The 16,352-nt window shown below is 46.2% G+C and overlaps 3 protein-coding genes across 5 annotated transcripts in view; 2 read left to right on the plus strand and 1 right to left on the minus strand.

Annotated features, from left to right (window-relative positions):
• Nucleotides 1-197: 197 nt before the first annotated feature.
• cdk8 (cyclin dependent kinase 8) lies at nucleotides 198-8,146 on the minus strand. The gene is made up of 13 exons (XM_080515405.1): nucleotides 7,718-8,146; nucleotides 6,361-6,436; nucleotides 5,526-5,636; nucleotides 4,890-5,030; nucleotides 4,297-4,354; nucleotides 4,064-4,195; nucleotides 3,799-3,942; nucleotides 2,833-2,902; nucleotides 2,578-2,650; nucleotides 2,364-2,461; nucleotides 2,102-2,180; nucleotides 1,848-2,006; nucleotides 198-1,300 (listed from the first exon to the last, which is right to left on the minus strand). Exons 1-13 carry the CDS (start codon nucleotides 7,843-7,845, stop codon nucleotides 1,175-1,177), a joined length of 1,395 nt encoding a protein of 464 aa, XP_080371531.1. The 5' UTR covers nucleotides 7,846-8,146; the 3' UTR covers nucleotides 198-1,174.
• An 897-nt stretch (nucleotides 8,147-9,043) lies between these two features.
• On the plus strand, nucleotides 9,044-14,975 carry rnf6 (ring finger protein (C3H2C3 type) 6). Of its 3 annotated transcripts, XM_080515119.1 has the most exons (5): nucleotides 9,044-9,103; nucleotides 10,018-10,108; nucleotides 10,517-10,672; nucleotides 10,821-10,985; nucleotides 11,344-14,975. In XM_080515119.1, exons 3-5 carry the CDS (start codon nucleotides 10,531-10,533, stop codon nucleotides 13,194-13,196), a joined length of 2,160 nt encoding a protein of 719 aa, XP_080371245.1. In that variant the 5' UTR covers nucleotides 9,044-9,103; nucleotides 10,018-10,108; nucleotides 10,517-10,530; the 3' UTR covers nucleotides 13,197-14,975. The 3 variants fall into 3 exon arrangements, with proteins under 3 accessions (XP_080371245.1, XP_080371246.1, XP_080371244.1); XM_080515120.1 differs by lacking the exon at nucleotides 10,018-10,108 and having other exon boundaries at nucleotides 9,060-9,103; XM_080515118.1 differs by lacking the exon at nucleotides 9,044-9,103 and having other exon boundaries at nucleotides 9,117-10,108.
• An 862-nt stretch (nucleotides 14,976-15,837) lies between these two features.
• atp8a2 (ATPase phospholipid transporting 8A2) overlaps nucleotides 15,838-16,352 on the plus strand; it is a 49,437-nt gene continuing 48,922 nt past the window's right edge. Inside the window, exon 1 of the mRNA XM_080515173.1 lies at nucleotides 15,838-16,045. Coding sequence (XP_080371299.1) covers nucleotides 16,003-16,045 — 43 coding nt within the window. The 5' untranslated portion in view covers nucleotides 15,838-16,002. The remainder of the gene's footprint in view (nucleotides 16,046-16,352) is intronic.

Here is a 16,352-nt window from a genome sequence, read left to right on the forward strand (position 1 = left end):
TATTACACTGGATTGCTGTCATTAAGTAGATATCTGTTGAAAGTACACATACAGTAATGCTATTATATATTAAAAAAACCCTGATACAACCATAAGTGATTGTCCTGAACCTTGAAGAAATAATAGCATGGATGTTAACATATTACAGTGAACCTCATTGTGTAACAGAATAACACTTAGGAAACATCAATCCCCAATCTGCATGTTCCCATTTTTATTGTCAGGATACGTGCGTCATGTAAAATATTTCAATACAGTACAATGCATGTTCCGTCTGCCATCCGCCATGCGATTGGTTGGTTTTGTCATCATGTTGTAAGGCTTACTCACAGCACACAGCATACAGGGGCGCCGTTGGCCCGAGCTGCTTCGCCACCATGAAAACAAAACCATGAAAACAGATTAAATTATAAACAATTAAAATCTTTTTGTCACTTTTTTTTTTGTCCTGTCAGAACAAACAAACAAAAAAAAAAAGGAAAAGGAAAAGGAAAAGAAAAAGAAAAAGAAAGAAGAAGAAACCCATAACACCACAGCTGTGGGGGCTCCGCATCCTCCCAGCATGCTTCACAGCAGCTCATTCCAGCCCTCAGCCGCACAAACGATAACAATGGACAGACAGACAGAGAGACAGACAGGAGGACAGACTGACAGGAAATCCGTCGTCGCTGGCAGTCGCGTAGCAGCTTTCAGTCTGATCCAAACTTTTGACAGGGAGAGGGTAACTGGCTGGGGGTCGATACGGAAGAGACGGGTGAAGAAGAAGAAGAAGAGGGGAGGGCGATGACACTAAACATTGACTCGCGTCCTCTGAGTCGAGCCACCTCCTCTCGGCCCGGCTTGATTGTGTCCCGAGTGACTGACGCAGACTGGATCACAGTATCCTTTCTTCTCAATCATCCCATCACATTTTTGCTCGACGGTGATGTTTCTAATAATGGGGGGGGGGCCTTTGCTGTGTTATCCGGAACAAGTCCAGACTGTTGTCTTCGTGGCCTAATGGACTGCTGCAGAGAAAGGTGCCGACCGTTGGGGGGGGGCATGGTGGTGTAGAAGTCTGTTGCCTTGGACAATTCCCCACGTTCCTCAGTACATTCGTTCAGGTAGGCGTGGTGAGGGGCCGTGTGTGCATTTGTCTGGAAACGGGCGAATGTATGCGTGGGATTACGGCGGTTCAGTAGCGGTGGGTCTGGTGGGAGTACTGGGGCGGCTGTTGGGAGGTAGAGGAGTATCCCATGCTGCTTTGGGGCAGTGATGTGCTTGGTCCAGGGTTCTGGTAGGCAGCATGTGGATTGGATCGCTGAATAAAAACACACACAAAATGATTTCCATTTACACCTTTAATTCAAACTGAGACGACTTATAACGCAAGATAAATTTAATCGTCTTGTGAAGACCTTGTAATCTTTTCAACATGAAGTCAAGTGAAAATACAATGTTGTGCAAAAGTTTCAGGCAGGTCGTTAAAAAAAAAAAAAAAATGCTTCTATTCTGTCATGTCCCCAAAACAAGAACACATCCGGATACGTTTCTGATCTGGTTTTTGTTGACTGGGGGCAAAAGGTGGTCACATTAAATAGCGATTTCTATTTTGTCCACTCGTCTTAACCTATAACAATTTACATCTCCACTTTGGAGAGCTGTGCATTGGTGGCAGCCCCGTGAGCAAAAGCGAGTATTTAAATGTTTCAGAATGCATATTATTAAGAAAGGTCATCTTACGTTTCCATTTTGCAGACTGATTGATTTGTTAAGATAAATGTAAACAAACCCGATGAGCAGTGTTCAAACCTGACAATCACCGAGTCGTCAGTTGAAAGACTATTAATAGTCGTTAGTAGACTTACCTGGTAGTCTGAGGTCATAATGAGGCCGCCTGAGGTAGTGGTGGGCGGGACAACTCGCACCTTCTTAAGAGGCGGGCCCTGGGCGTGGCTGTTGTCCGGGTTGCCGGTGTGTCCCGCCCCATTTGTGTGGTTGTTTCCCTGTTGCTGCTGCTGGTTCTTCTACAACCCCACCCCAAAAAAATTACATCCGTCACATCCTTTAAATACATTTCCAAAACACAGAACGACTACAGAGAAACACAGCAATAATATACCTTGTCTGCTTTGTCCTCTGGCTCCTCCTCCGTCAGGAACTCCCTCTTGGGGTAGGGAATCTGACAGCCTGCAAACACACTGGAGAGAGAGAGGAGGAAAAAAAAAGGCCAAGAGCTCGTCATCTTTCCACATTAATTCCCATGACGGAAAGATAATTAGCGTGGAGTCGTGCACAAGCTCTCTCTGGGTCATGTGGTTGTAAGCTCAGGATTACCACAGGAGACGTATCTGGACGTACAGTGACTGTACGTGTGGACTCACTCAGAGGTTGGCAGGGGCTCCTCTAAAAAGTAGGGGTCCTGCATGGCCTGCTCCGACGTGATTCTCCGGATGGGGTCCATGGTCAAAAGCTTTTGCAGCTGTAAGAAACCACACGTGACGTCAAACTCGAACCTCGCCGCGTGACAAAAGACTTGCCGTCCGATTGAGAGCCGCGGATTCTCACGGCTCTTCTCGCTGGAGCACCTCGACTCACCAAGTGGAATGCTTTGCTGTCTGGTTTAACTTTATGTTTTTCCATGTACTTTATAAGGCTGCAGTTTGTGTATCTGAAAGCACAAGAAGACATTTTTAATACAGGGTGACTTGAGTGCACGGTACGCAAAATCAGTTTTTTTTTCTTCCTCCCAGCAGATGTACTTTGCTGCACCCATTGCTTTAAGTCTGAATTTGGTTTCGGATCTGAAAAAAAAAAAAAGAAATCTGGGACAGTGGTGCTTTGCAGACTCACGTGTTCCTCCTAAAGTCTTTCATCAGGGTGGAGTGTTCTGGCATCTTTTTGATGTCCTCCCAGTCTTTATCTGTCAAATGAGGGAAAGACAGGATTACACTATGCCGCATCCTCCCTTCGCTTCAAAAACAGCTTATATCAGTTCAGGATCTGGATGGTTTTTAAGTCCAAACACTGATGACTTTCACAGAGCAAACATTTGGCACACAGCCTATATTACCTTTGACTCTTTGTTTTTTTTTTACAAGTCAAAACAACTTACTTATTGAACATTCACATCTTTGTAAAAACTGCCACCAAACACGACAAAGTGATTGTAAAACGTCCTCTGATTATGTGCAGAATCAAAACAAAACCATAACTATCAAAGAGACTGGTGAATTATATAACAAGAAAAAAAAAAAAAAGAAAAAAAAAATCAAAGCTTCTTAAGTGAAGTGGAAAACATAGTCCTGAATGTAGCGCTGCAAGTAAAAGTTCCTGTTTGTGACTTGGCTTCATGAGTCGTGTCTGTGGATGCAGGCCACGTTACAGCCTCGACAAAAAAAAAAACCTCTCCCTCTACTATTAACAGACAATCCTTATAAAGTATTTAAGGAAAACACTGTAGCTGCAAATTACTGGTAGAACACAGTTCAATGTCAATAATGTATTGGATCTTGCCTTGGGTGAGTAGTTAACCCTTAAATGACCAGATGTATACTTAAGGCCACTTGGACATTTTTTTTTTTTTTTTTTTAAGATTTAATGGAGAATCGGAAGTCCTGGCGGCACTGTAGTTATTAATTTCCTCTGCTTTCTGCTAGTTTTTAAAATGGAATCGATAATACAAAATGGCCCAGGAGTAATCATCCCGTCAGCAGTGGCAGGACAGGAACTTATGCACTCTATGAGTTGTGCAATCTTTTTTTTTTTTTTTTTTTTTAAATGCATCCCCCCCAGAGCCCGGCAGCAGTGGGCTCTCACCGGCGGGGAAGCCCATGACGTTAAAGATGCGGTCCAGTTGGTCGTGGTGGTAGGGATTACTAGTCTTGATATCCTCCTGACGACAGTGGAATATGGGCTCGGACGTCAGCAGCTCCGCAAATATGCAGCCAATCGCCCAGATGTCTGGGGTGGGGGAGAAGAAGAAAAAAAAAAAACAGAAAATCAGAACTCACACACCAATTTCAGACCACCAGGGTTGGGTGAAGATTTATACATAATTGGGGGGGTGATGGACAACTCTCACCGATGGCTTTGGTGTAGTGCCGAGCCCCCAGCAGCAGTTCAGGAGCTCTGTACCAGAAAGTGACCACCACAGGGTCGAGATCGGCTAAAGGCTTCAGTGGTGAATTGAAGAGACGAGCAAACCCCATATCGGCTGCACGACAGACGAGCAAGTTAGTAAGGTAACAGTGAATCCAAACACTATTTCACCGACTATTTAAGTATAAAAAAAAAAAAGAAGGATTTCTTACGCACCAATCTTTACTCTACCCCTTTCTGGCCCTTCCCCCATCACTAAGATGTTAGCTGGTTTCTGATGGAGACAGAGACAGACATAAAGCGATGCGCATATATAAAACAATCCATACTATCTGAAGCAAAACATTGACAGATTCTGTCCTGCATGCTTAATGCAAACGAAACTCCGTATTGCTGCCCCCTAGTGGATACATAACACTGTTACACCAGCTCGTCACTCACTGGATGTAATTATTTAGCAAAATCACATAAATACCTTCGATTATATAGGACAACTTTTAAATTGTATCAATCTTAGCATGACACTTTAAATGCATGTGTACATTCTCAGCTTCACAAATGATCTAATAATTGGAATGAAGACAGCTTCTTCAGTTCTCTCGGTTAACTTATGGAGTCCTTTGGATGAGAGACGTGTTCAAAAACATCAAGCAAGACCAGCTGCCCTCGTGATGAGAACTGTTGTACTTAATTAAAATTTGCGTTCTTTAAACAAAGCTTCCCAAGAGAAAATTGCACCAATCATCATTTCGTTCTCTCTGTTCCTCCATTCTACCTAAACGCCCTCCTCCACCCCCATATCCTCTTACAAGGTCTCTGTGCAGGACCCAGTTGGCATGGAGATAATGGATGCCATCCAGGATCTGGTAGAGAAGAGACTTGACCATTCCTCTCGGAAGCTGGAGTGGCTTCTTGTTGGCCTTGGATGCTCTGTGGAACTTAATAATGTGCTGAGAACGACAAGAAAGAGAAAGAGAAGAGTCACGGCGGTGCCGCCTGGAGAGCATTCCTTTCTACATACGGGCAAAAATGTACGTTTATTGGAGGCGGAATGACGGGGGCTGGCGTCTGTGACCAAGGGAGGAGTTTTTTTTTTTTTTTTTGCATGTCGCAATTTTGTGGCAGAATTTGGCATTCCACTCAGTTTTTAGACTCTGCCAGATGTGACGCAGCAGAGGGCGAGGAACCAACTGTGGAAGACTTCTTGGTGGGTGCGTGCGTCTTCATCAGACTGAGCAAAGCATATTCAGTCTAGTTCCTCATAAGTGATGGTTAGAAATGCATCACGTTTTAAACAGGGGATGAGCACATATTTGCACAAGGGTGGATGTAACATAATTATTAGAAATTAACACTATGAACATACAAATGCCCCTGTTTACTATGTGTTCGACACAAGGTGATAAGATGGTTGTTCGGCAGTGTGTTGTGCTCCTGTGCTTTACCCAGAGGTCGTGTTCGGCGTAGTCAAACAGCAGCCACACTTTGCGGTCGGCGTGTGACAAGAAAACCTTCTGCAGCGAGATGACGTTGGGGTGCTTCAGTTCTCGCAGCAGCTGTAACGTATGAAGCCCATCAGAACACCGGCCAACGACGTCACGGAGCACAAAGGAAATATCCGATTTCGCCACCAGATGATTCGTGTCTTTCGAACGACGTGCGATATTCACCGGATTGATTATCAGAACTGATGCGTTCGGGAAGGCAACCAAACCTCACGCGTATTCGGCTTTATTTAGTAGCAAAGAAGGTAAAGAGGTGGTTTAAATTAACGATATCCTGTTAAACCCTTCAGACTGCACTCATTCGAGTCGTCGGAAATGAAAATGCCAGTGATTGAAAGATGTTTCAAGACTTCAAATCCGTGTGGATCAACACCTCTAATTACCATTTTAATGCTACGAAAGAATAAAAGCTTCTGGAAACCATTTTAACTCTCCAAATAAGAAAAACAAATGTAAATGGAGTCTGTAAAAGATTGGCTACTCACTCTTGAATACCCCTGACCTTCTATGTATTGTGTAATTGACAAAAGAAAGTTCCTTGTGTAGGACTAATAATTCAAAGTGAGCGCGTCTTTAAAACTGGGTCCGCATCACATTAACGCTTTCTACTTTGTCCTTCACTCTGATGGCTTCTTTCTGATATGTTGCGCACTTGGCGATACCTTTTGTTGAAGTTGTTAGTCAGATGTTATACAACAGCAACTAGTAAAGGCATGAAGGTGCATAAAAGACAAAAAAAACAAAAAAAACAAAGGCACAAGAACAGGTCCCTTACTGCAATCTCTCTGCAGGCGGACATCGAGATGCCAGTGCCTTCAATCTGCTTGAGGGCGTAGTCCTTATCATCCTTCCTACAAATACAGAAAGAGGCAGAGCAACGTCAACACCGACCAAACCAGACGGCAGACCCCCCCCCCCCCCCCCACACACACACACTCCCCCTGAGAAATGTCTGCACAGAAACACAAACACGGCGGGGGGGGGGGGACTTGGCAGCTGGCACAGGGACTCCGGGGTGGAGGCCGAGTTCCATTACCTCCAGATTTGTGTAATCAAGCTCACCTCCGAGGCCCAAAACAAAAGAGGGGGAGAGGAAGCAGCCCCTGTCTGGCAGCTGGCAAGGGACAAACTGAGCAAATGGACGGGCTCTTACTTGAATGAATTGGTTACAACCCCCCCGCCCCCATCCTCTGGCCTAAATCATCTCATAAACCCTTGCTTTGTGCCTTCCCAGGCCTGATAGAAATGCTGCAATAACAACAACAACAACAACAGTGGAGCCAGCAGATCCTCATAAACAGCGACCTCCTTAAGTGGACATAAACATCTTTAAACACTTTCGGGGGCTTTTTGTTTGGTTGCGGGCTGTGATAACTGGCCAAGTATGGGCCTGGCAGCTGAAGCCGTCTTCAGCTCCTCCAATGCTTTTGGTGCAGACCAGGCGAAGAGTGAGTACAACTGGGATCTCATTAGGACCAGCAGGAATGTTATAGAAAGTATGAAGTTGGGGGGGGGGCGGGGGATAAGAATCCAGTGATGGTAAACTTTAATATAGATCATATATTGTTTCGACATGAGAAACAAACAGATCATTGTGGCTGACAGCTTGGTTATCGAGATCTGTATGAAACATATTTGACGTGCACGTGATAAAAAAAGTGACAATATCCCTTTCATAAAAGACCAAAAGAGGACATCAACAAGTGTTCATACCTGCACCTGCTCGACCTTGCAATTACATCACTTAAAATTTTTTTGCATTTAATTGCATTGTCAACAAACTAAATCAAACAAAATACCAACAACGGGCGGCCGGATCGTCGCAGCTGTAATGCGTTTATAACAAAAGCATCTGGTCTCGCGTGACAGCGGCCAGTCACACGTCACGTCGGGGCTTTAAAAAGACGACACAAAGCCTCATCGGCGTCCTGACAGGGCAGCAGGCAACCCCACATTGTTTCCTCTCCTATTGCTACACACAGATCTGCAGCCGCACGGCTTCTCTGCCTATGGCCTTGAAAGGAGAGGTGGGGATAATAATAATAATAAAAAGGATATTTGGGAGAGAGAGGGGGAGGATGGGGGGAGGGGGGGGTTGACTGGCTCAGAGGCCTTGCTGGTCATCAACTCACCCATCTTTTCTCTTCGCCTTGTACACATGACCGTAGGTGCCTCTTCCCACTTTGCATCCTTCGTACTCAAACAGGTCCTCGACCCGCTCCCGCTCACCGGTCAGCTTAACTTTGAAATCATAGTCCATTTTTAAGACTTTGTTTGTGCTAAATGTGCCCGCTCCTTCCTTCCTTTTTCTTCTTTTTTTTTCAAAGCGTCGCTTTGGTCGGCAGCTGGGCTTCTCCAACGAGCTCGGTTCGGTAAAAAAAAATTAAAAATAATAAAAAAAATCAGCTAGCTGCCTTCCCCCAGCGTGGCTCTTTCCGTCCCTCAAGTCCGACGTCAAGTTTTCGGGTGGGATTCGACGCCCCGGTTGGGGGGGGTGGAGGTGGGGGTTGCACGGTGCTCGGTGGATAGCCCAGGTAGAGAAGTATCTCCCTTTCTCTTGTTGCTGCGTTTCTCTGCCGGTATCTGCCCCAAAGAGACGCGCACTTCTCTCGGGTAGCGACGACGTATCGGCGCACGGCAACTGTCGTAAAGTGTCGTGAAGCGCAAAGCGCCGCAGCGAGAAGGAGCCAGACGAGGAGAGACGCGACAGACCGCACCACGTGGAAATCCTTAATCCTTGCAGATTACTGCGTGCTGCAGGTGTATCCAACCCACAAACACCCACCATAACAAGGAGTTACGTGTGATCGCGCATGTTTTATTTGCGTTGTGGTGGTGCGTTGGAATTTTAAGCCACCCGAATAAGAGATGACGCGCATATTTGTCACTTGCACTTTGCCTTGCAAGTTTGAGCTGAAAATTCCAGACCAATTCCATCTCCAGACCACTATATTTCAGATTACATTGATTAAAGAATTTCCCTTTGGTATTAATAAAGTAACTCTATTCTATTCCATTTGAAAATATGCTGGAAGATGCTGGTTGTAATGACAGGTGTGTGTGACATGTACGGAAGATATGAAATTAAACGAATTCCGGCTTTATTCCAAGAATTCTGACTCTATAATGTACTGTTTAGGTGACCCCAATCCTTTTCCGTAAATACGATATAGACATTATTCTTTCAATTGTATATATTTCAGTAGAAACGGGTTGGTTTCTATGCTTCACTCAAGAAAAGGGTAAAAGAATATGTTGATTGACTGCATAATTGTACCTATACATCATGTAAAAAACTGAAGATTCTACCAGTTTCGCTAGTTTTCTTTTGAAAAGAAATCAGAAGGTTTTTTTTTCTACTCTGCGAGCGCGTTTGTCCGAGATGCGTCCACTCGGAACTAACACGCCCTGTTACGTGGTTTCACCCGGACAGTATATTGGCGCACCAGTGGTCCCATCTTGGTTGGAGAGAGAAGGTAGAGCAGAACGGACCGTCCATATTACAGCTGCTTTGTCAGGTACCGAGCTTCTTTAAATCGCACTGTCATCTCTTAGAAAAGCAAACCAGGGTTACGTGTTGTGTTCCGTGTACACAGACCGCGGGATAAGACGATTTGTCATGTTGAAATGCGCAGAGTTATTCAGCCTCCCAGCGGCTGCTCACACTGCTGTCGTTCGCTAACGTTGACTGTGCTAACCTGCTAGCTCCCCGTTAGCAGTGGAGCGTTGCGCATTAAAAATTACACTTTGTGCTGTTGGAATTCCTGCAGATATGACTATTATGTTTTGACTCCATCGCTTTGTGGCAATACCAAGTGTCACCAATTCGATTATCAGATTACTGAATGCTGCTAAGTGCATTCTTTGTCTTTCCTTCTTTGCCCTGCGTTTACATGGAGGAAACCTCCGTTTAGTCTACCGTGGCCCGCCTCTCGAGCGCTGCGATTGGACGCGCAGTGTGTCCGTCAGACGAGCAGAGGTTTTGATTGGTGGCCTGCCAGTACGACAACGCCAGTTTTGTTGCTTTATTCCCCGGTCTCCAATAGGGCCCTCCACGAATACTGTTGTCACTTGGTTAATATTGGCAAACTGTCATACTCGGTTGTTCGCACCATGACAGTCGACTGCTCCTTTACACGGACTGAACCGAGCAGGTGTCCTCTGTTGGATTAAAGGCGTTTTGGCTGTACGTTAGCCGGATTAGCGTAGCATTTCACAGCTTCTCTGATGGAGTCTTTGGAGAGAAAATGGATGGCGTGGATTTCACTGTGGCCCCTGAAAAAGCAACGTCTCATTTACATTGCCTTATGTGCAAGTATTGCATTACAAAATAGATTATTTATATCTATAGTCCAGCAAAACATTTGTTATTTTGGTGTATGGAGTAGCATTAAATCTTCAGTAGCTCCTGCTTGTTTTTGTTTTTTTTCAGGGTGAGAATCATTTCATACTTTCATGATACACCTTAGTGTCCAATAATCCACGGTTGGTATGAAGACTGACACTGGAAATCCATAAATAAGGTAAAACCAAAATAACTATAAATCACAAGTCTCTGCTGCAGCTACTTGGACAGTGAAACAAACTATTGAAGCACATTATAGACACACACCATTCTGCTTTGCCACATGGTGAGACCGACAGGCCCTAATGACGCAGTGAGAGCTGTTCTCTATTGTCCCAAATTATCCAGTCTGTTGTCCTGTGGTCATACAGTACACGTTGGTGGATTGGTGACGCCTCCATTTACAGTTAAACACATTATGTGACCACTTGATATAATTAACACATTTAACTGACTGAAGACTCAAACCTTTCCCAGAATGGACTGATGCAACTGCTTGTGCCACACTATATGTTGTAATAAGTATCATTTGCATTTACGCCTATATTGACAGCTTTCGGGTATCGCACTCACTCATTTTTTCTAGCACTTTGCACGGTGATGGACCCTCCTGGTGGAGGAGACGAACGCCGGAGGCAGGCAGAGCGTCTCCGACGGGAGGAAGCGTACTATCACTTCATTAATGAATTAAGTGAAGACGAGTACCGACTAATGAGGGACAGCAACTTGCTGGGAACCCCTGGTGAGGATATTGGGCAGTATTTAAGATGCTATTTAATTTTTTTAAGCCATTTCATTTTGTGCAACATCACAGGAACGGTCACGCTGCTTTTCATTACCCATTTTTGCCCGCGCCGCCTAAGAGCTTGCATGTCCACATGGGTTTCCAGGGGAAGTGACTGCCGAGGAGCTCCGCCAGCGTCTGGATGGAGCGAAAGAGCGAGTGTCCTCCCAACCCCACAGCGAGCAGCGCTTGCAAACCACTGACTCTGGAGAGCAGCAAAGTAGTAACGTGGAGGGAGAGGAGAGAGGGCCTGGGGGGAGGCGAGGAGCAGGTAGGACTTTTGGAGAAGAGGGTCTCTCTCGCTCTTTTTTTCTTCTTTTCTTTCATAGCATTTCGTTTCTTATGTCACACAAACAAGCATGACAAGAATGTTGACTACACTTATCTCTATTAGTTTTGAAACTGATGGGGCTTAATTGACATGAATTTAAAACACTTCTTAGTATTTCACTATATTCAAGTAATTTTGCATATGGATTTTTTATTTTATTTTTTTACCTCTCGCGCCACATTGTTGTGAATTGCTCTGAGGATTTCTTTATTTGTTTTTCCTGATGTACAGGTGAAGAAACAAAATTGTGCTGAACACATCACAGCGTACGCAGGCTTACCCATATTTATTTTAACAGGAGGTGCAGAGCCTGGAGCTGAGAGTTCAAACGGCGACTCATTACTGGAGTGGCTGAACACTTTCAGGCGCACCGGTAATGCGACTCGCAGCGGGCAGAGTGGCAACCAGACGTGGCGCGCCGTCAGCCGGACCAACCCCAATAGTGGCGAATTCCGTTTCAGCCTGGAGATTAACATCAACCACGATCAGCCAGAGCCCGGGGAGCATAATGACACTGCGGATGCCGCCGAGCTCGCCCCCGCCGCTGCTCCAGCCGCGGCCTCGCCCATGATACGCACCTCTTCCTCCTTCTCCGGCTCCCGGCCTTCGACAATAAGGCCAGCGCCATATCCTTCCCCTCGCCCAGCCATCGGTAGGCGCATGCAGACGCGGCGCACACGCAGCAGCACTGCCACGTTTTCCATGAGCCCCCCCGTACTCCCTCCGACAGTGGTCATCCCGGCTGCCGCTCAAAGGAGGAGTGCCAATTTGCACAGTTTCGCGGCACCTCCCGCCGTCCACGACGCTCCCGTCGATCAAGCTGCGCTGTCGCAACATCAAGCTCTGAATGTAGATGTCGATCAAGGGCGGGAGGAAGCCACCGCCGCCGCAGCCAGAGACTGTCCCGTGGTGTCCCCCGATTCTGGTTCCCCAGCAGGAGGACAGGAACCGCGTGGCAATAGGACTCGATCACGTGGTCGCGCACGCAGGGCTGCAGCAGGCAGCGGGGCTGCGTCCCGCAGCTCAAGGCGAAGTCGTTCCCCTTTGCATAGAATACCTCTCGCCACCAACACGTCACCGCCCAATGCTGGCGTGAGCGTCTCCGCTGTCGACACGGTTGAGCCCGGTAGCGGGACGGCCTCCGGGGTGTCGGTGGAGGCCGGGGAGGCTGCGCCAGAAGAACCCGTTGTACCAGCGGAGCCAAACGTGGAAACGGGCGAACGCGAGGGTGAGTCGCACGCAGCGGGAACGGGGAGTTCAGCGGTGCGACGACACCCCACCATCATGCTCGACCTGCAGGTGAGGAGGATCCGGCCGGGGGAGAACCGTGACCGAGACAGCATCGCGAGCAGAACGCGCTCTCGTGCCCGGGTGGCAGAGAATACCGTCACATTTGAAAGTGACAGCGGCGGATTTAGGCGTACCATCTCCCGCTCCGAACGGGCCGGTATCCGCACCTACGTGAGTACAATTCGGATCCCCTTGCGGCGCATCAGCGAGACCGGCCTTGGGGAACCGAACTCCACCGCCCTACGGTCCATCTTGCGCCAAATCATGACCGGATTTGGGGAGCTCAGCTCTTTAATGGAAACTGAGGCCGATTCTGAGACGGTCGCGCCGAGTCCCACAGATACTGCGAATGGCAACGCCAGCCCAACCAGTCACCCACACACAAATGAGAGCGCGCCTCGTCAGGTAGGCACAGGGGGAGCGGTTCAGGAGAGGGTGGGCCTCGTGCGAATCGAGGAGGCCCACAGCGGACAGGCCAGACTCGGCGGCGGAGTGATGAGCGCCACGGACGGACGAGCCACCAGCAGAGATACCAACAACCTGGTAGAGAACGGGACCCTACCCATCCTGCGCCTGGCGCACTTCTTTCTGCTCAACGACGAGGAAGACGACGAACACCCCCGGGGCCTGACCAAGGAGCAGATTGACAATCTATCGACGCGCACGTACGGCCAGGCCAGCCTGGAGGGGGAGCTGGGGCGCGCGTGCAGCGTCTGCATCAATGAGTACGCGCAAGGCAACAAGCTACGGAGGCTGCCCTGCTCCCACGAATTCCACATCCACTGCATCGACCGCTGGCTGTCCGAGAACAACACCTGTCCCATCTGCAGGCAGCCTATACTTGCAGTGCATCATGACTGACCTATTTACTCACGAACGCAATTATTTTTGCTCCCGGCTGGCTGAACTGAGCAGACCCAAGTGGGCTTTGCATGTATATACTGCTTTCATGGTTTAAGTTCTTTGAAAATATCAATTGTGTTGAAGGTTGAACCAAAAGTGTGGTTATCGAGGAAAAAAAAACCAACAACCTATAAATGCAGATAATTAACAAAACTTTATTTTTTTAGACTTTTTTTTTTTTTTTTTGCAATTCATTTTGTGTTCTTCCTGCAACCTGGTTCTCTGGTTTGTATCTTAAAGCTTCAGAGCTCCATGTCAATAGATGGCATCAATGCTTAAGGAGCTCTTGTAGCCGCTGCTGGATAGTCTCACTTTAACTCTTCGGTGTCTGATATATGTAAAGTCCCTTTGTCACAACTGGACTATACACAACATTTCTGGACTTTATTCAATCAATATACGCTGTAAATAACTTCACTGCTTGTATCTGAAGGTTTCAATAGGTTGCTCACAAGCAATCTATGCAGTATGGAAGCAGGAAGCATTCGGTTTTGTTTAGGTTTTTTTTGTTTGTATTTTACCAACTGCAACATGTCTAAAGTGTCCCTTCACGGTTGGTTAAGAGATGTATGATTTATTAGGTTGTGTGTGTGTATTTAATTTTGAAAACAACAAAAAAAAGCTTTATTCTGTGCATCTCGCAGTAAATTTAAGTTCCGGATATTTTCAATGCAGAACTCGCATTCATGAACATTAGCCATATTGAGCAGCACCATGAAAATGAAATGCAGAAGGCATGTGATAATCAGGAATTCAAGCTTGTATGAGTTGTGCAATACAGAGAGCGAATGACAGTATTTTTTTTTTTATTTTTTTTTTGCTGTTCATTGTTTACATTGTAATGCCTGATTATCATCTCCTTTCAAAAACTTAAGTCTAACGCTGAAATCCATCTTCCACGTTGATTTCTGTTCTGCTTCGGATCCACGCCGGACAGGAGTTGTGTCATGAAGTTGCACTTGCCTGATGCTTTTCTGCGCAAAAACTTGGAACGTAGAATTAATAAAAAAAAAAAAAACAGGATATATTTATAGTTTTCAGTTTTTCCCAGATAGCTCAGAAACGCTCATGCAGAACACTTGTTGCTGTTAAAGGTCTATACTTTGGTTTTGAGCCCAAGAGTATTTCTGCTTTTGCGCCAACACATTATACCCCATTGCGTTCGCTCCCCTGCAGCTGGAGTGTTCAGACCCAGCGCAGCGCGTGAACGGAGCCGTGTGCGTCAAACCTCTTGGCTCTTTATGGTTTTGTTCTTTCATTTACATGCACAGATTTCTAGTGTAGAGCAGGTGGATTATTAGCGTGTTGCCACCACAAGTCACTTTGTACATCACTTACAGTACACAGGAGCTCCACATGTGGAGCGACCATTGTCATTAACAGAAACTGCAGGGTCGATGCAGTGTATTATGTAGGAATGACTACCAGTGTGATTAAGTGTGTTTGGTTTAATTGTATGTGTGCCTGTGAAGGAAAGCTCCAGTTTTCACAATAAAACTGGTTTTCGGAAAGTTTCTGTTTAGAGATTGTTCACCTTTTGGGGAGAAGTGGTGCGCAAATGGTCCAGAGGTGAATATTTATTCTGTTCCTATTTAATAAGATAGAAGTTGACCTTTTGGAAAATGAAACCTGATATGTTGCAATGTGATGAGAGTAAATAAAACCGCTATGAAGAATATGTTACTATGTAATAAAATGAAGACTTGGGTTTTCTTCTCTGCTCCTTTAAGAATGGAATAAAATGCCTCTTTGTTATGCCTGAAGGTTTGATGAATGCAGTGTTAATCTGTGTTATAGATCTGGACGTTACTTGTGAGATGACTTCACAAGCTTCTGAATGTTTTTTTTTAATTTTAGCCAAGAAAACATCAAATTTTATTTCATATTAACAAGGTGAACTACCATGTTTTTTTTAACCTTCATAGCCAACGTTAAATTAGTTTCTATGGGCCAGTGCACGCATCTCGACATCATCCGATGCGCGTGCCCGAGTGTGTATGACTTGAGCGGAAAGTAGTCAATTTCCCTTCAAAATTAAAGCTTTCATTTGAGTACTTTCAATCAGTTTACATTTTGAACTTAAGCAACTCAACAGCCATGAATTTTGTTCCTATTTTATTTATCGTTCAATTGAATATTAAACTGGGCCTATCACAGATATATCTTAATGTCATTTATAATCATGTGATGGCTGTTATTACACAAAGAAATCAAACCAAGCTGTTTTTAAAAAAATCGAAATAACTATCCCTTCTAGTTTGACATAAGTAAAAAAAAAACACATTTTAGGTATTGTTTTTTTCATCTTCAGTGTAATTTTGTTTAATTTCAGGAAAATACATTTTTGTATAAAACACATTTTCTCATACTAAAAAAAATGTGCCACATCAAACAAAAGCAAAATATATTACAATAAGTACATGCATCATGACGACTTTCCACAAAACAAAACAAAAAGATTCCCAATGCAACAGAGTCGAATGCGATACCTCTCTTTTTATTGTGAAGTGGGTTGGCGGAAGTTGCTCGCGCTTCACTCGGGGCTTGACGCGGCGCTGAAGGCGGCTGCACTTGACAACATCCCCTCCGTGGTCGGACCGAGAAACGATGTTCTCCGAGCCGAAGCAGGAGTAGCAGCCGCGGCGGCGGCCCCCGCAGCCCGGCCCCCGGGCAGCTTCCCCCCGCTCCGCCGGGCGGCCATGAGCATGCCGCCGCTCCGGCCTCGTCGTCGCAGCCTCACCGACACCCGCTCACCGCCACCAAGATGTATTTCAACCGGAGAGCCAAGAAGATACACAGCGAGGGAGGTGAGCTCGGAAACCCACCAAAACTCCATCTGTTATTCTATCGCGCTTTGCGGGTTATTCGGTTGCCAATAGAGACCGTGACGTGTCGGTGGATCGGGGCTGCTTCCGCTGCCGCGGCCCGTGATCGCTGGAGGTTAACGCGGCCTGGACGGAACGCGCGTGAGACGTTCGATGTGCCTGGCATAATAATAACGGGGTGCTGTGGTTGTCGGGACTGCGGCACGCATGTGGGCTGCCTCGCCGTGCCAGCGTTCCTCCCCCAGCCTCACTCATCTCTGGCGCCTAAAACGCAAGGACAAGCAGCCTG

This window comes from Blennius ocellaris (assembly GCF_963422515.1).
Source record: "Blennius ocellaris genome assembly, chromosome: 19".
Lineage (NCBI taxonomy): Eukaryota > Metazoa > Chordata > Actinopteri > Blenniiformes > Blenniidae > Blennius > Blennius ocellaris.